Source organism: Tricharina praecox (assembly GCF_024521635.1).
Source record: "Tricharina praecox strain CBS 144465 chromosome Unknown BZA05scaffold_27, whole genome shotgun sequence".
NCBI lineage: Eukaryota > Fungi > Ascomycota > Pezizomycetes > Pezizales > Pyronemataceae > Tricharina > Tricharina praecox.
The window spans coordinates 197,773-216,581 of record NW_026250429.1 but is presented as its reverse complement, the minus strand read 5'-3'; the positions used below and the strand labels follow the sequence as shown (position 1 = coordinate 216,581).

General features: G+C 54.2%; 4 protein-coding genes across 4 annotated transcripts; 1 reads left to right on the top strand and 3 right to left on the bottom strand.

The window, feature by feature from the left end:
* Window positions 1-6,522: 6,522 nt before the first annotated feature.
* Window positions 6,523-7,024, bottom strand: BZA05DRAFT_421440 (uncharacterized protein; the record flags this gene model as incomplete). Its single annotated transcript, XM_051485720.1, has 2 exons — window positions 6,523-6,887; window positions 7,012-7,024. The coding sequence occupies 2 exons, from the start codon at window positions 7,022-7,024 to the stop codon at window positions 6,523-6,525; spliced, it is 378 nt and encodes a 125-aa protein (XP_051336321.1).
* Window positions 7,025-7,668: 644 nt separating this feature from the next.
* BZA05DRAFT_421439 (uncharacterized protein) lies at window positions 7,669-8,473 on the bottom strand (the record flags this gene model as incomplete). The annotated part of the gene is made up of 3 exons (XM_051485719.1): window positions 7,669-7,775; window positions 7,811-8,017; window positions 8,461-8,473. 3 exons carry the CDS (start codon window positions 8,471-8,473, stop codon window positions 7,669-7,671), a joined length of 327 nt encoding a protein of 108 aa, XP_051336320.1.
* A 3,430-nt stretch (window positions 8,474-11,903) lies between these two features.
* BZA05DRAFT_148515 (uncharacterized protein) lies at window positions 11,904-13,992 on the bottom strand. Its single transcript, XM_051478978.1, has 6 exons — window positions 13,813-13,992; window positions 13,528-13,663; window positions 13,288-13,471; window positions 12,546-13,219; window positions 12,157-12,487; window positions 11,904-12,102 (listed from the first exon to the last, which is right to left on the bottom strand). The coding sequence occupies exons 1-6, from the start codon at window positions 13,879-13,881 to the stop codon at window positions 12,090-12,092; spliced, it is 1,407 nt and encodes a 468-aa protein (XP_051336319.1). The 5' UTR covers window positions 13,882-13,992; the 3' UTR covers window positions 11,904-12,089.
* Window positions 13,993-14,012: 20 nt separating this feature from the next.
* BZA05DRAFT_148563 (TIM21-domain-containing protein) lies at window positions 14,013-16,152 on the top strand. Its single transcript, XM_051478979.1, has 5 exons — window positions 14,013-14,761; window positions 15,068-15,249; window positions 15,397-15,451; window positions 15,563-15,662; window positions 15,906-16,152. Exons 1-5 carry the CDS (start codon window positions 14,480-14,482, stop codon window positions 15,998-16,000), a joined length of 714 nt encoding a protein of 237 aa, XP_051336318.1. The 5' UTR covers window positions 14,013-14,479; the 3' UTR covers window positions 16,001-16,152.
* The last annotated feature ends 2,657 nt before the right edge of the window (window positions 16,153-18,809 follow it).

Genomic DNA, 18,809 nt, shown 5'->3' with positions numbered 1-18,809 from the left:
TCTTCCTCCTCTCCTTTCCATACGACTTACCAAACCCATCGCCGCCGCCGCCGCTGACGGGACCGTTGCGATTGGCCCCGATATCGAGGAGCATTCCGAGTCGTTCGGGTAGGTAGCGCACCGTCTCTTGCAGCGAAAATAATGAATGAGCGGAGTGTGGAGGTCCGCTCCGCAGCCCGCTCCGCCCGCTGCGATGCGATGCGCTGCGATGCGTGGGTTCTTGCAGCCAGCCAGCCAGCCAGCCAGCCAGCGTATGTAGATGGATGGGATTCTGCCTGCCTGCTACATATTGCCGTTGCCGTTGCCGCGGGGGTGTGGGGGAAGGACGGGGGGAAGGGGGGGGGAGGGAAGAAATCGGATGCTGTTTTACCGAGCTCTGTTGACTTTGCGTGGGGAGTGAGATTGAGTTTGCTGGCAATGCGCGGCGCGCGTGCGCGACATGGGATCGCACTCGCTGGGACGGGGGGGATGGGCGCTTATCCTCTCTGGAGTCTACAGGGCTTGCAGACTTTGTTCTGTTCTCCGTGATGTGTGATGAATGTCGTGATAGTGATAGTGATAACAACCTCCCCCTCCCCCTCCCCCCTGTGGTCCGCGGCCTGTGGTCCGCCAGTGGCCTGTTTGTTATCTTTATCTTTCAGCGGTTTCTCCATGCATTCATGACCATGTAGAGTATGTAGAGTACTCTATAGTAGCCATCCCCGTTTGCCCCATCCATCATCTCACCCGAACAGCGGCGATGGATGTACATTGCAAAGGCATCTTCCGAGATCCCTACCTGTTTCCCGAAGATCGTTAATCTCCACCGCCCGACCAGCGAACCACCAGCGAACCACCAGCGAACCAGCGAACCAAATCGCCGGACGTACTTCCGACCGGCCGCCCCCGGAGTCGGCACCGTTGCACCGAGTGACGTACCGGTGTTCGAGCCGGTATCAAATGCCTCGTCCGCCACGCAAAGCAAAGCAAAACCTTCACCACCACTGCTGCACCCGCGTGAAAAAACGGATGAAAAATTCTGTTCCTCAACCACCCGTGGTATGTACACATATCATATGCATAGGTGCATATGTAGGTAAGCAGTAAGTGGAAGTGGGTAGGTACGTACTGCAAAACAATCGATAAGCTTGCTTGAACCAACGAGCGAACGGATAAACGAGCGGACGGAACGCAGGCCGGGACGGCGGGACCTGCTTACGTATGTAAGTTACTGTAGAGTACGTACATAGTGTTCTTGATGCGGGGGGCGGGGGGAACAGCGGCCGTTGGCAAACGCGCAGTGGGAGTATCTAGACTCTAGGTAGTGAAGCTGAGCTCGTCCGTGGCCACTTGTTCGTATCCCCAGCCAGTGGTTTCCCCACCTCCCTTCAGTGGCATCCACCAGCTTGGCCGGCCCCCACTTGCGAACTCGAATCCTCATAGGTGTAGGTAGAGACCTACTTCCGTTGTCTAGGTAATTGGCCGGAACAGAAGAAGTTTTCTTCTTCTCTTTCGTTCTTTCTCTTCAGCTAGACTAGATGCATTGATCTACAAACCTACATAACCTATGATATGTGTTCAACCCGTAGCTACTAGGTACGGTAACTATCCACTCCACTCTCTACTCCAGAGTCCAGATAGGCACCCATCCCCGCCTTCCGCACACCACGTATGCAGAGTTTCCACTTGGATACGGCAGCTATCTCTCCCCCGCGGTAAAACCGATCGGGCCGTAGCTGCAGCTTGCATATGTAGACCCCGGACCCAGCAATCGCTTCGGCGCCCATGTCGTCCTTTCCGTTTTTTCGCCGGGGAAGGGACGACACAGTACCAGTACACTTGGCGCCCGCCGCCGCCGCACGCCGGCTCGTCGGGAGGGAGCGGGGGAGGGAGCGAGGAATGCGGCGCGCTGTGCTGTGCTTTGCTGCACTCCACGCATGAGCATCAGCATCGGCATGAGCATAGGCACGAATAAACATTTCAATTCGCATCGGGGACGTGTCAGGATTCAGCGTTCGCACTGCGTCTGTGTCTGTCTGTGCCGGCAGGCAGCGATGCTTGGCGGGCCCCCTCCCCCTCCCCCTCCCCCACACACATACCACGTCGCGACCTCCACCGAGCGATCCACCGAGCGATCCACCGAGCGATCCACCGAGCGATCCACCGAGCGACGAAGGAGCGGTCGGCAGTTGTCAATGTGGTCAAGGTAAACGCAGCAGCAGGAGCGTAGCGCAGTGCAGCGTACACCGAGTACGGTAGGTAGGTACTTCGACAAGCGCGACGATCACCCCTTCACCCCCGGCGTCGTTCTCCAGCGAGCGTGTCTACGCGGCGACGAACCCTCGAAGCGCAGCGGCGTTGCGGCGTTGGCGACGGCCGCTGGCGGATCTGTTTGCTGCAGCCTGCGACGCTGCGCGTCGGAGAGGTTTCATCATCATCCATCATCCACGTCGATCGCGAACCGGTTTGCGGAAGAGTGGCTATGACGTAACCACAGCAGCTACTAACTAGTTACGGTCAAGTCGACGAGTTGACGTCTCCCGCCGATCCGAGTCTCGACCAGTCACTCACCTCCGATCCCCACCTCGCCCCTTCCCCTTCCGTCCCCAGTCGACAAGTCACGGCCAAAGCCACGACCGCGACCACGACCACGACCACGATGACGGTCGCCGACTCGCCGGTTGGGAAAAAAACGAACTGGGGGGGTGATCGGCAGGGGAAACTCAAAGTTTAAACAGCTGGCGATCAGGGGAAGCGAGAACCGCACAGCGCCCGATCCGTACATACGGCCTGCAGCGTCCCCGACGTCAAACTTCGTCGGAGGAGGAGTAGGAGTGAGCTGCGTTGTGAGTCGTGACAACGCACCAGGGCCGTGACGCGGTGGGTGAGTGGTGGTGCACTGGTTGGCTGGCTGGCTACCTACTGCTTGCTATGACGTCCGCTGCTCACTAACCCTGGGTACCTTCACCTCCGTCGATCGCAGCCTGTGTGGTGCCGAGCACGGTATCACCGTATCAGCCAGCGGGCTTGGCCGGTTCTACGGAAACTTTTCTCGTCGCTCAATCCGATCGAAGAAGTTTGAATACCCACCGACAGGGAGATCGATGGGTAGATTGCAATACTACTATATAGGTACCTACAGTGTTTGTGCGTGCAACCCACCCCAGGCCGAATGAAAACTCGCAGAATCGGATTGTGCTATGTTTGGCGTGAAGTTTGAAGTTTGAACGACGCGACGTCGGAGAGATTCGTTTGACCGATACTGACACCGGCACTGCGTGCCGGGGGTGATCGTGTTGGGACGTGGGATCTGGGGAGATCGTTCTGGACATCTAGTTGTCAGCCGGCATGAGTATGAGTATGAGTATGACTGGCTGGCGGGTCGCCAACTCGCCGGATTCGAGGTCGATCAGGGGAAAGCCCCGATACGGACGAATATGAAGCTGCAATTGGGGATGGCTGATGGCATTCCACCATCTTCGGTGGCCGAGGCGGGAGAATATCTATAGGTAGACTGTAGTACAGTGACTATAATTCCGTAGTTGAGATCAGATGACCGTCGTGCCTGCCAGTGGTGGTGGGGAGGGGACACAGCACCTCGTCTGAGCCAGTAAACCGTATAAGACACATACCTGATCCCAGGCTCCAGCATGAGGGGCTTATGTACGAGTACCTGGGTGGATCCCTCGACCCACAGGGCCACAGCTGTAATTAGAATGTGTATCCGCGTCCGCGCCCGCTGTCATCATCCTCCTCCACACGTACGGCCTGCACGGATGGGTGACTCCCCATGATTCCATGAACCGCAACCGACCCATCTGTTGCAATATCTGTCTAGATTAGTCATGGTAGAAGGCACGGGCTTTTAGTCCTATTCCCATATATCTTCTGTTCTCAAAAGGCTACAGCCTCATACTTCAATACTACACTGTTCACCACCACATCTTACTCTATTATTCCAACACCACCACGGGATAGTATGCCGAGTGATTCCCCGTGCACTGTCCGGGTGTTCGCTCATCGTGCGTCATGTGGGCGCAGCGTGAAACATAGAGTAGTACCAGTAATAGACAGCCGTAGGATGACGAAACAAGAAAAAGAAAAGAAAAGATCCCGCAGGGTACTCTACGTATGCGAATCATTATCTAACGGCGTCGATAAAAGATATGAGTCGCTACAGCTACAGCTACATACTCTACAGTACCTATCGGCGTGTGTGTCCGGTCCGGTCCAGCGTCAATGTTACTGCTCTAGAGTCTACCGTATACATACACTGTCCAGCGCAGAAGCACAACACCCTCGGATCCGAAGTGGCAGCCAGGCAGCCAGGCAGCCAGACGCTTCGAAGTTCGAAAGTTGAAGCCCTCGGCTGGGAAATACATAGAGAAGATGTGTTTCTACACAGCAGGTCTGCGGGTCCGCAGCGAAGCATAAGGGTCCATGATCCATCCGATCTGCCACCCTGCATGGAAGAATACGATACGAGAAGGCCGCATATCAGCCAACCTCGCAGAGTCGCAGCCTTCTGGTAGGCACCAACCCCTAGCACAGGCTGCAGCCTGCACGACAAAACTGAGAACACCATCGCGGGGGAAAAGACACAACACAACCCCACTACGCAGCGTGTGCCCCAGGCTGTACCTGTGCATACCGGTGCTTTTTCGTTTCCGCTCACGCCATACGCTGGTTTGCCTGCCTACCTGCCTGCCACACTTTCCAGCCTTCCAGCCTACCTACCTACCGGCGAGCGGTGCGAGATGCTCACTGACGTCGCCGTCAACGTCCACCACCGCCGTCCGCCACCGCAGTCCAAACACGGGAGGTACAGTATCCAGAGTCCAGAAGCGGCCGAACTCAAGCTCAAACTCGAGCTTGAGGCTTCCGCTGCCGATTCGAGCCTTGAAGCAGTGGGTGTATTACCTAGTACGGACGAGATGTATCATCATGTCCCGCGAGCGAGCGAGCTAGCGCGCCCCGTCGACGGTCGTGGGTGAGAGGCGGAGCAGGAGTGGCGACGATAGAAAGGATCGTATCGCTAGTAGTTAATACCGCAATCTACGTTGCGTTGCGTTGCCTAAAGCGGCGGTCCACGATTCCACCGTCCACGGCATGTCATGGCCTACGACTCATGGCACTCTCCGATCTCGCACGGCGCACGCACGGATAGGCGTGAGGCGGGCGACGTGATGGCTGACGGTGCGAGCACGCTCTGTGGGGGTATGCGAGCACGGAATACGGTTTACGACCGCGCCAGTGCGATCATCGTGGCAGCGGTGGTAGGTGGCGAGTGATATCGCGTGCTTTGACCACCGTGTGGGTGAGTGACGAGAGTTGGAAGGCGTAGATACGTCGACTGGAGTCGTGCAGGTAGGCTGATGGCGTGAGGTACCGAAAGAGCATCGGCTATAGATATCACCTGGGATATCCTCATCCTGGACTTGTGAACACTCGAGTTCAATGTTCATTATCACACCCTATATTGTGATTGAACATCGAAGTATGTACAACCCAGACCTGCCAACAGTGCAAACTGATTCGAAGATTTGTTAGAACCACTGAACCGAACTGCGTACAGAGCCAGTTTAAACATCCAGTTAGAACTGGCCAAACTTAATAAATGGCAACATGGTGATCACACGATATATGGACGGCATGCAGAAGTGAACTCAGGATACTATAGAAGAACAGTAGTATTTATTTGCGGTACCAGTACATACCTTTTCGGAAATCCAACGCCTCGACCGTATCAATCGTATCAGAGAGCAGTGAATGACGGTCATCTGTGACGATCCGCTTGCACTCAGAGAGGAGAAAATGCTTCTCCGTTTCGATGTTGTCGTTTAAGTGGTGCGGTATTTCGGATCGTACGGGCAGAGGATGCGGTAGAGGGACTCGAGAGAGAGAGATGTAGAACAAGGGATTGAATCGACTGTTTTACTTGACATTTATAAAGAGCGGGCAACATGGGCGGTTTATACAGAACAAAAACAAGAGATACAGTGCCATACAGTCTACAGAACCACATCTGTCTTCCATCCTCGAGCTGTCTCATTCCACATTGCGTATACCAATTGCGTGTCATACCTTATCCCACATTTCTTCAAATGTCATGGCCGGAATTGACAACGAGTCCTGAAAGTTGACGTCAGTACATGATAAGCCGAATCCACCAAACCAACTGCACTGCTCAGAACTAACCGACTAAGTAATCGGGTTAAACGGGATAACTCGCGACGTCGAGCTTTGCTCGAAGCTTGTCGTCCTCAGCTAACAAGTTGTGCTTGTGTTCCTGCAGTGTCGCCGTCCCTTAAAAAGGTCGTCCGTATTTATTTATTTATTTATTTATTGTTCATACAGCTTGGAGCACTAAGGCTATGGCCGATAAAGAAAGGAAATACAACAACCAAAAGCAAAAACAGAAACAGGTACGCAAAGCAGAAAGCAGAACCTGACAAAGAAAATCCTCCACCCGGCCGCCTGCCGTCCTCCTTCCCCATCTCCGTGCTCAAAGGTCGTCCGTAGATCGTCCATGTTGACCCTCCGTTACTCGGAGGCGACAGAGTCATGGTTGACTCTGTATTCATTCTGGAACTGCTTCTTCATCATTTCCAGCTCCGGTTCCACCTTGCACAGCTTGATGGCCAAAGCCTTCTTACCACCCAACAGCACGGATCCGGAGTCGCTCTCCGACTCTGAATCCGTGCTATCCCGAGCTGCCTGGCGGGCCTTCTTGCGCGCCGGGCGACCGGTCCTGGAAATCTTCTTGCGTTTGCCAGCGGTATCCTTCTTGCTAGCAACAACCTTTTTTCCGGCCGCAATGTCTTCCTCCGGGAAACCCGCACCATGTCCAAAGACCCTGACCTCTCTCACGACGAGCCAGTACGAAATATCCTCAGGCACGTCGTTTACTTGGTTGGTTGCCGACAACGGCAAATGAAATATTCCTTTATGGCCGCCAGGATGCCTCGCGTGAATCTAGGCGCTGTTAGCATCTAGCTTGACTCAATCGTCCATCGGTGGTGGTTTACTTACTTATGTGGCCCATGGTGGCCTTTGGGGTTAAGTGGTGAAGCGCTGTGGCTATCGTGTCTCACATGGAGATTGTATGGAAAGAGAGTAGAAGTTGAAGATTGAAGTTGCTGGTGGTGTCGCTGGGCTCGCTGGCGGGGGCAGGGGGTAGATACTCCTTGATTGCTGCAAGGATGCCGAGACCTGAATAACCTCATCCGCATGCTCCTTACACAGCCTGAACGTCTCCTCTCCCACGACCTTCACCGTCGCACCGTCGGCAAACAACCCAACCTCGTGCTAATAGCATCTGGCTTGACTGAATCGTCCATCGTGGTGGTTTACTTGGTTGGTTGCCGACAACGGCAAATAAAGGAAGAGGGAGCAGCTTGCTCCCATAGGGCGACCTTAGTTGCCAACAACGGCAAATAAAATATTCCTTTATTGCAGCGAGGATGCCTCGCTCAAATCTAGGCGCTATTAGCATCTAGCTTGACACATTCGTCCATCGTGGTGGTTTACTTACTTATGTGGCCCATGGTGGCCTTTGGGGTTAAGTGGTGAAGCGCTATAGCTATCGTGTCTCACATGGAGATTGTATGGAAAGAGAGTAGAAGTTGAAGGTTGAAGCTGCTGGTGGTGTCGCTGGGCTCGCTGGGGGCAGGTGTGGGCGGAAGCAACTTAGGTGTTAGTCAGGTAGTACTCCTCGAGGTATGTAATGCCCTCGAAGAGCTTGAGTCCCTCTGCACCGTAAAGCAGGAGGGTGGGCAATGTCTGCTCTCCTCGGCCTTGCCCACAAGGCCCTTGATTATCTCTACGATACATCCGTATAGAGCCCGCGGCTCTCGGCCGGCCCCGCATAGGCTGGAGACGGCTTCGAAGAGGGCGTAGATGGTGCGCGCTGAGAGGCTGGTAAGGTGCCGGTGGACGTGCAAGTCGAAGAGGTCGTAGCAGTCAGGGATTCCGTTGCGTGAGCTGTATGCGTCCCGGTCGAGATCCACGATTACGGCGATGAATGCCTCGCTCGAATCTAGGCGCTGTTAGCATCTGGCTTGACTCAATCTTCCATCGTGATGGTTCACTTAGTTGGTTGCCGACAACGGCAAATAAAGGAAGCGGGAGAAGCTTGGGTGTTGGTGAGGTAATACTCATCGAGGTATGTGATGCCCTCGAAGAGCTTGAGTCCCTCGGCACTGTGCAAAAGGAGAGTGGGCACTGTCTTCTCCCCTTGGGCCTTGCCCACAAGGCCTTGGACAATCTCGTCTTCGAGCGAGATGGAGAGCTTCTTACAGCAGGAGAGTGGGCATTGTCTTCTCTCCCTCGGCCTTGCTCAGCTCGGCCCTTGATGATCTCGTCTTCGAGCCGTCCATTGGCAATCATAGTACTCCTTGATTGCTGCGAGGATGCCCCGCTCAAATCTAGGCCGTTAGCATCTGGCTTGACCCAATTGCCCATCGGTGGTGGTTTACTTACTTATGTGGCCCATGGTGGCCTTTGGGGTTAAGTGGGGAGGCGCTGTGGCTATCGTCTCACACGGAGATTGTATGGAAAGAGAGTAGAAGTAGAAGATCGTAGAATATAGATATCAAAAACACTGTCAACCATACGCGGTAAGCGGGAGGTGTCGAGAGGAATCGGCTTTGTAGCGTAAGGATGGCTGGAGAGGACTAACAATAGAAGTTGATGTTTTGCTATGAGATGAGTATAAGGAAGTAGAAAGAGGGAGGAGAGTGGGGTTCACACGGTGGGGTCGGGGGATAGAATTGTCCGGACTGTTTGATCCACGCACCATCATGTCGCGGCCTACACACCGTGTAACATTGCCAAACACTGCTCCCTCCTCCTCTCCCTCCTCCTTTCCCTCCTCCTCTCCCTCCTCGCTCTTCCTTCTTCGCTGTCACAATCACACATCCCTGTCAGCCCTCTGTGGCATATACCCCCACGTCTAATCGCTCGCTCCACCGCCAGCTCCATCCGTCATAACTCTTCGACAAGCACATCTCACTCTATGTTTCAATACACTCCTCTAGTCAAAGTCCTCCCTCGTTGCACTCTCACTACATCGCTCCCTACATCAAACGGCTCTGTCTCATCGATTACCTCTCCGTCCGGTCATGTTTGATACATCCATCACTATCATCACCGGTATTGTCCCAACAGCTTGGTGCCGTCGGACGGCCCAAGAAATAAGTAGGCAGTGTTCTGCATAGTCCGGACTATGTAGAACACTGGTTCTGTGGCTCTCGGGCAGCAATTCACAATCACTCAATGAGTGAGTGACATCACATGCCTCGAAGGCAGCGACATGCCTCGACGGCAGCGACATGCGTCAATAACGACGCAACGGCGATTAAGTTCCCTGCACCGCCTAGGGTTTTTCCCGTGGGATTCCTCCTCCCCCCATTTCTACCTCCCCCATTTCCACCTCCCCCATTTCCACCTCCCCCATTTCCATCTGCCCCCCATTTCCACCTCCCCCATTTCCGCCTCTCTCTCCCTCTTGCCATGTCACCTGCCCCGCCGCCTTATTCCTACCCCACCATCAATCGGCCAATAACCTCCCAACGCTCAACAAGTCGCAACTAAAAACCATTCGAACCCACCACAAATCACACATTAACGGAAACCATGGCCGCCACCACTATCACCCCAGCCTCCAAGCTGGCCATCGCCGCCAACTTCGCGGTCGAGGATGACGTCGACGCCGTTGACACCGTTGACACCGTCGACAACGATGCTGCCGCCGCCGCCGAGGAGGAGATGGAGGGACAGAAGAGCTACAAGAGCCGCAAGTGAGGCAATGAGGAGAAGGGGCTGATGGAAGGCAAGGAGGGGGGGGATGAGAACTACGAGAGAGACGGAGGAGTAAGGACTAAGCCAAGACTGCAGTATTCTGTAGGAGGCTATGGAAGTCAGGGAGGAGGAGGACGGTGAGGACGGTGAGGACGAAGAGGAGGAGGTTTAGAGCTGAAGGAGTTGTTATTTTTCTTGTCTACTTGAAAGGAGACGAAGCCATCTAAGAACAGATGGGTGCAATCTTTGACAGGGAGCATGAGATCGTGTTGTTGCTTTCAATTTTATCGCAGATAACTGCATCCTCAATGACTTTGTATCCTTTCGAGCTCGTCGTGACGCACCTTAGTTAGGTACCAGATATTTACCTGTCATCGTAATTCGTAGGCTCGTAGCCCGCCAATGTTCTACATAGGTAGTCCAATCCAGTCCAGATCGGACCATGTACTCCAGAACACTGCAAGCAGGAGGATGGTGTGTGCGGAGAGGAAGTGATATCGTTCGCCGTCGACATCATGGGGTGACCAGACTAGACAGGGAGGAATATGAGGGAGTGGGAAGGGTGTTCCTCGCAGGTCTATTTGTTTTTGCCAATGTACATACAGCAGAGTAGGTGATGGGGAGCGACCGAGTATCTGCGCAATTTACAGCCGCAGTTGCTTGGCTTTTCTGGAATCTAGATCTGCTCCGGAAGCAGGTGGTAGACCGTAGACGTGGTGGATTGGTGGGAGATAATCTAGTTAATGTTTTGCTGGGAATTGAAATTGTGCCCACGTATATCGTTACTTGAGCCAGTATCAGTATCTCGTTATTCGAACCGATATTAGTGTCTCCTTATTCGAACAGACTTCATACCCTCTCCAAATCGCTTCTATCTTAGATCCTGCTTCATAAAACCTATCATTCGGTAGGCTAATCGGCTGCCCTTGCGGTGAATGAGCAAAGCAGACTGATACATAACTATCCCCAGCCGTGGCCTCACAGTTGGTAGACTGCCTGTAGGCTGTAGCTTTGCCCTTGAAAGTTGAGGTGCCTAGGTAATTCGGCCATACTATACACTGCTAGATAAGGCTGATAGCCTATGAATCGATGATAGCTCCCCGTCTCTACGACTCTGTGTTGTATGTATCCCACACGGTCCAGCGACCAGCCGGTGCTCTCAAGCCTGCCGACATACCACTAAGACCAGTATATCCGTCCATGAAGCCTGCCGTCCACGTCTACCACGCTGCAGCCACGTTGACACCCAGCCCAATTCACCTTCTAGCCACACCCCCCCCCTCGCCTCCCAACCCACAGGCCACAGCACAGCCAGTAATCGTCCACGAGGCATCTTGCCCGTATAACCACAGCCTACAGCGACAGCAGCAGTCAGCACCGGAGAAGCCCGAGCCGATAGTATCCGGCTCACCGTGCTCACTGTGACTTAAAAACTCGGAGCGGAAGGAGGCTCGGAACCCCGGCCTTGCAGCAGCAGCACTTTATCGAACCGAATTAAGCCCGTCCCTCCCCAGCTCATCCAATCCCAGCCCATCCTATCCGATTATCAGCAATCTGATCACAAATTCTCGCTCGCATATCCTCCCATTCTCCGCGCCTGCGCACATTTGCCATTTGCCCCACGGAGTACAGAGAGGGTACAACTAGTATAGCCGTCCATTCATCCACCCATCCATCCAAATACCTATTTCAGCCGAAACACGAGCATGAATGCTGAAACAAGCTATCAATTTCCAAAGCTCCACCCACCCCTCCCTCCCAGCTCCCACCCCTCCCTACCCATCCCTCCCCACGATATACGCAGCCGCCAATCGCCTACGAGGTTACGCCATCAGCTCCGCGGCCGCAGCACCTAGCTCCGGCCCAAACGCCAAAACCGTCAATTTCTTGCGACTTGGGATTATGTGCATTTTCGATTCTTCAACCTTGAACCCGTAGAGTACGGCGTATGAAAAGTACGTTTACAAGAAGAAAAGAAAAGAAAAGAAAAAAATGCACATTGCACAGAGATTATCATTCTAGTACGTAGGGGACGAGGTAAATATAGAACACACGATATAGGGCTCAGGAGTCAGGAAAAGAAGAAGAAAACTGCATAACCAGACGCGAGCAGGAACATGTAGAATATAGAACAAAAGGAATACCATTTTGCGCTCCCCCTATCCCTATCCCGATCCCGATCCCGATCCCGATCCCGATCCCGATCCCGATCCCGATCCCGATCCCGATCTTCAAGAAAAGTGCACGCGATAAAACAGATCATACATCGCCAACCTTTGCCCTACCCACATGGCTACCTACCTAGCTCTTTATCGAAGGTACCTGGTGCACGTGTTAGATTCGAGCCAGCATTGCTGAGGAATTGTGGGTCCTTACTGCTTCAGAGCATTCTGCAATTTGTCGGCGCCCTGTCCCAGCGCCATCGTGATATTCTCCAGATCCTCGCCAGCAGTGCCCGCAAGCCTACGGGCGAGCTCCCTCGCGGTGCCCTCGAGGTTGTTCATATCGGTCAAATCGACAGGCTCCTCCTCCTCTTGACGTCCGAAGTATTGATTGCTCGAGATGGAAGTGGCGCCGTCGAAGCCCTGCAGACGAGTGCGAGCTTCGGACTGTGCCTGTGGGTCGAAGTTGTTGCGACCAAAGAACTCGTCCGAAGAGATGGACTTCTGCTGGCCGAACTTTTCGCGGGCAAAGGATTCATCATCGTCTGAAGGTCATGGTTAGTATCCGTACACATCATGTGAGCTAGCATGTGATGAGCATACCTTGAGCAGCAGAAGCTCCAACAGATCCGAACCCACCCATCTTTTTCGGCGCAGCCTTTGCAGCCGCCCCAGCACCACCGCCAACCTGACCGAAGCCCAATCTGTTCATCTGCAGGCCCAACCTCTCGGTGTCGCTGCTGTTCCTCTGGTGTCCCTTGGCCGCCGATGCCGGTGTCGGTGTCGACGCCACAACCTTTCCCTTGTCCTTCTGGTCCTCTTCGGCATCAGGGTCATAGCCCAACTTGGCAATACGGTCCGCTTCCTCCTTTGCCCTCTTCTCCGCCTCGTCGAAATCGATGATTTCACCGGCGAGCTTCTTTGCGCCGAGCTTACCCTTCTTTGCGCCCAATACACCACTCTTGCGGGGACCGGTGGTACCGCTCTTGGTACGCAGCGCGGAGGATGTGGTAGTTCGAGGAGCGGCAGGAGGGGTGGCGGTACCGGTGAGTGGCGACTTCGATCGTGCGATTCCGTTCCCGGCGGCACCATTGCCAGCGGCTTGCGGATTGAGCGGAGATGCGGTTCTGCCGATGACGGGAGGAGTGGCGGTACGAGACGGCGGGGGTGTCGGGCGCTTGATGGCGGGCTTATCCCACGACGAAAAGAAATCCTCGTCCTTATCCGGTGTAGCGGCAACTTCCTCGCCGCCGTCGACGACGACCTCTTCCGGATGTCTGCACACAACCAACACATGTGAGTGGAGTCCGGCGGTGGGATGCAGAAGTAAGGGGGGGCGAGTTACTGCTTAGCGTCCTCCACAGCTCTCCGCTTAAGCTCCTCCTTGTACTTGGTCGCCGCGTTCGAGCTGTACTTGACGGTCATGTCCTTCGATACCAGGGCTGCAGAGCCGCCGTGGCTCTGGAAATATTTGGTGGCGGACTCGTTACCACCGACCTTCATGATCCTAAGCTGGTCCCATTGCCACTCTGTCGTACATCCACATGAGCCCAGTAGCGTCGAGCGGCAGTGGTGTCAAACTTACGGTCAAGCACGGTAGAGCGAACGAACGAAATGTGGACACCGAGGTTTCGGTGATGCGAGCTGCAGTCGAGACATAGGTAGATGCCGAACGGGACGGAGGCCCAGGTTGGGTTCTTTGAAGTGCAGTCGAAGCAGACCTGCGGTTGTGTTCGAGGATAGTGTCAGCCAGACAGATCACAGACGACGCGCCGGAGAAACAAGAGCACGGGAGGCACCAATGCAGGTAACGCCCAGCCAGCTCATCCCTATCCTCCCCCCTCCCCCTTCCCCCTTCCGATTCACTCACCTTGTTGGACCGGCTGGACTTGAGCTTCTCAAACAGTTTCTGCGACTGTGTTTTCGATGCTAGACTCATTGTAACGATCGTAGCTGTGCGTGTAGGTGTAGGGGGGTTAGTATTTTTTGTTGTGTTTGTGGCAGGGTGTCGGTGGTGGTGGATGTGATAGCTGGCTGATCAGCAACAGGCAGAGGTTTGAGGGGACAGACTGTTACTCTGGGACTTGTCCTAAAATCGCCCGTGAAGCAGCGACTAACCGGAAATGAACGATGACTAATACTCTGGCCGCTGGGACATGTGATGATGGCTGCGATAAGATTGAGGAGATTAGATCCTGCCCGGAGATATCCATTCAATGCATCATCTGACACCCGATCTTATCGCACGTGCTCGGCATCTACCGTCGCCCTTCCCCAGCTATCTTCCGACGAAACACCCAACAACCCAAAGTTGCAGAGATCTCGAATAACCAGCGACAAAAAAAAAGTCCACAGGCGAGCGAACCCACAACACCAACTTCACGTCACCTCCAACTGCAGACGACCGACCCCAAACATACAACACACACCCACCCAAACCAAAAAAATAGAGTGTACTTTACACACACACGGAAATTCCCAATCCCTTGCCTTGCCTCTCCAGCACAGCTCGCTTCCTCTCGCCAATCGCAACGCACATGTCCCTCGCCAGAACCACCGCTCGTCGCACGTTCCTGTCGAGTCAGCTCCAGAGCCTTCGCCTATTTCCTTCGGCACCGGCGTATGGGATCCACTCTAGTGCTGCAACACGTGCTGCACAGCAGCAGCAGCAGCAGTCGTCCCCGAAGAAGCAAATATCTTTGAACCGTGGTGATCCGAGCGTGAAGAAGTGGGCCGAACTGTCGAGAGGCCAGAGGGCGGTGCGCACGGCGAGCACCGGTGCGAGTGCTGCCACGATTCTGGTCGGACTGGCTGTGACGGTAGGTGCTCACCCTCCTCCTCCTGCTGCTGCTTCCCCTCCTCCTCGTCGTCGTCCTCCACCACCCCCACCACTGCTACTGCCACCACTACCTCCATCTTCATTCTCCACGCAGCAGCACCGGCAGTACTAGTGGAAAAGGATGGTGGTGGTGTCTTTGATTGCCGAGCTCTGGAGTGGATCACCACTCGGCCAGGCGTGTCTGAGCATCCGTCCTGTGTCCCGTCCCGTGTCCCAATTAGTTCTGTTCTGTTCTGTTCTGTTCTCGCATCGCTGACGGTCTGTTTGCGTTACGTTGCCTCTGCAGGGAGCGGTCTTCACATTTGTCTACCTCGAGGTGATAGCGCCAGACTCGGTCACGAACTGGTTCAATCGCGCGCACGCACGGGTCAAGAGCGATCCGCAGTGCGTGCAACTTCTGGGTGCGGGAACGATAAAGGCCTACGGTGAAGAGACGTGGAATCGCTGGGCAAGGAATAGACCGATTGCGTGAGTTTTTGATGGGTGCACACACCCATACACATACACACATACACAAGCGAGAAAAACTCGAGGGAGGGGGCGCGCGGGGATGGGGGTTTTTTGCTTCCAGAGGTTAAAGCAGCTGGTTCTGACGAACGCATACGGGACAAACAGAGCAAGCGTAAGCACAGATCGGTCCGGGACGGAGCACCTTCGGGTACACTTCAATGTTTGTGGCCCGCCCTTCATCATCCTCATCATCATCATGCATCCCGTCGTACTTTGCCTATTCCATTATGTGGTGCGCAGGCTGACATGACATCTCGCTCAACTTCTCAAGGTCGAGGGCGATCTGGACAAGGGCGTGGTCAACCTCCACCTAATCAAACGGCCGGGCCAGAAGGAGTACGAGTACAAATATCTATACCTTGACGTTGCAGGTATGTCTATGTTGTAACTGCCCAAGCCCGCTCCTACACAATTCACCCATATGACCCCCGATATATCATTATATCATTTATACCGCACCCACCCACCCATCAGGATATGTCAGGTTTGCGAACTGGTGAGGGGTGGTAGTAGCAGGAGGATTTATCGGCTCACAATTCTCACACTTGTGTTTTTGTTTTTGTTTTTTGTCTTTTGTGGAGAAGAAGCTAAAACCACGGTCACTGGTGTTGCAGGGAGGAGCAGAGTGTACTTGGAAAATGTAGATGATACACAGAGGATAGGCGAGGGAGGCAAGAAAAAGTTTTTGGGCGTGAGATGGGGTTGGTAGTTAGTCGAGTGGAGGACTGGTAGTATCTACTGTAGTGCACACGAGGAAAGCGGATTGAAAGTGGGATATTTGTACTGGTACGGGTGAGAAGAAGATCATGATGAAGATCAAGATGAAGAAGAGGCAGAACTACTAGTAAAACGTAGCACGGACTACAGACATGGAAACTGATGACACTGCAGTTATTACAGCATCCTGTATCATCCTGTAATACTGTCCTGTACCATAGTTACCATCCAACTCCGCTCCCTCTACGGTCTCGCTGACGGAAGATCGAGTAAAGTTATCATACTAGAGCAACCGTCTAGCCTCCCTGCCCGCCTGTATCTGCATCATGATTCATATGTAGGTTAAGTGGATGGCGGGACGCGAGCAAGCGAGCGAGATATGCAAGATGCAAGCGTCGTCGTAAGTGTGTTGCTGCGCTGGCGAGCGGGCGAATGATTTCATGGATATGTAGTGGGTGGTACCGTAGTGTGTACCGTAGTTAGTGGGGGTGGGGAGAAGCTTTCTCCAAGCTTGAGCTTAAGGGCGGATCCTGTGGCCCTGTGGGGTTTTGGGAAACGAAAAAAACAGTATGGATGCTCGATGGTGGATAGATAGCGCGCCCGGAGCCAGGCCGGAGGAGAGCCGGAGGGAATGGAAAGGAAGGGAAAGGTCATCATGATCCACTCCACCATTTCACCACTCCACCATCCACTCCACTCCACTCCACCACTTTGCTCATCACTTGGCTGCTTAACTACTCTAGTTCCATGTATCTCGGTGGAGTCCATCCGTGTGTGCGTATATTAGGTATGTGTGTGCGTAGGTATATGATGTGTGTGTGTGTGTGTATGTGTGCGCTGTGCTTCGGAACGGGAATCCAATCGTGATTCGTACCTACATACACACATAGACTCTATGTAGAGGATATAGTAGAGCTCCTCAAACCTTGCCGGTTTGCGAGCAGACCGATCCCATCCATGATGGTTATCCCATGGACCCATGGGGAGAAGATGCCCAGAGCTTTATAGTACTACACTCTACTCGAGTAGTTCTGGTAGTTCTAGTCGTTTTACCGTACCGGACCGTACCGTACCTAGACTACCTAGTCCAAGTGTTCCAGCGATCGTAGATTCGTAGTGGGACTGTGGGCGCGGCAGAAGTCGAGACTCGAGAAGAAGAGACTTGAGAGAAGAAGAGAGGATACCGAGGATATCGAGCCGGAGAGGCATCGAGGCGTCGACGTGGAGCTGATGATCAGCGTGTGGCCGGCTGGCCGGAACCGGTGCGTGCCTCGCGTGAGTGGTTCGGTCGGCGTGCCGAGCCATCACCGGTGAATTGGATTGGATACCGTAGCGGAGATGGTTTATGTGGTGGTGGTGGTGGTGGTGGTGGTGGTAGTAGTAGTAGTAGGTGTGTGGTGGAGCTGTATGGTGATAATTGACGAGGAATAAAATTTCCTTACGAGATCTCCGTGTTTTATGTTTTATGTTTCATGTTTTACCTGTTCCTCCGCTTCCTCTGCTCTCGTCTTCGGTTGGACGGTAGCAGTGGAATCCAATCAGTTGAATCCAATCCAATCATCTCTCCGCATTCTCGTTCGTCGTTCGAAGAAACAATTCCAAAATCAAAATCAAAAAAAGAAAAGAAAAAGCCACCCCCCCCCGGACCCATAGATCATCACCCAGCACCGCAAGCACCAGCCCATCCCTGAGCCCTCCCTCCGAGCTTCGGAGGAGAGCGAGCTCTCCGCTGTTCGTTTCGTTTAGCCGGCCAATCAGCGGTGCTTCCCGCTTCGCTCCCATGGAGTCCCATCCCTGCCTCTTGTGCGACGGTGGTACGAGCGCAGCCACAAGCGACGACGACGACGACGACCAACTAACTGACGGCCACTACTTTGTGTGCTGTGGGCTAAGGAAAGTACCCGTATACTCACTCTATGGAGATATCTACACCGCTCCTGCATGTAGAGTACTCTACCTCCCCCCCCGGTGCAGCTGCGAAAAGGTACCAGTAAGAGTATGTAGAGTACATCATACATCCGCCGCGTGTGATGAGGCGAGCGAGTCTTCACGTTTCTGGTCGTTTGCCCCGTGTGCGCAGCGTGGGCTCCGGGAGTCGATGACATACCCACATACCCACATACCCAAATACACGGTACTCATGTAGGGTCAATCCTCACCATCCGGAGAGGGCAGTCTACGCCGAACGAACAGGGTGGATTCCCTCTCGCGCGCGCTGATGGGTCCGGCGCTCTATCTGCTTCACCCTTCACACTTCCCCGCACCGTACCGCCTCGTCCAACACCCCACCGCCGCCGGCGCCGCGCGGCTGATGGTTGATGTGTTGATTGTTGATGGTGGATTACCAACTCTGTTGCGCTGGCTGGCTGGCTGGCTTACTCGCCTGCTGGCTGGCTGACCTGCTGACTGAGCTTCCACCCTCCCACCCTTCCACCCTCCCACCCTCACCCGCGACGTCTCACCTTTCGCCTCTCACCTCTCGCTTCCGTCAGTCGCGGCGTCGCATCGTTGGTATCATAGGCCGACCGACACGAAAGGGCATTTCTGGCGATAAATATAATCATGGTACTCCAGGTAGAGTACGCGGAGCCGGACCAGTGTCTCAAGAACCGCGAGGAGTGGCTGCTTTCTTTTGATAGATACATACTCTACACCGAGAGCGAAAGAGCAGGGAACGCCTATGCTACCGTACCTGGACCACTGGTATAGAGGAAATGTAGATAATCGTAGCCACCCCCGGTACAATACGCCACCACACCAGCGCAATGTGGCTTACATATCCGCACCGCACCGCAGCCATG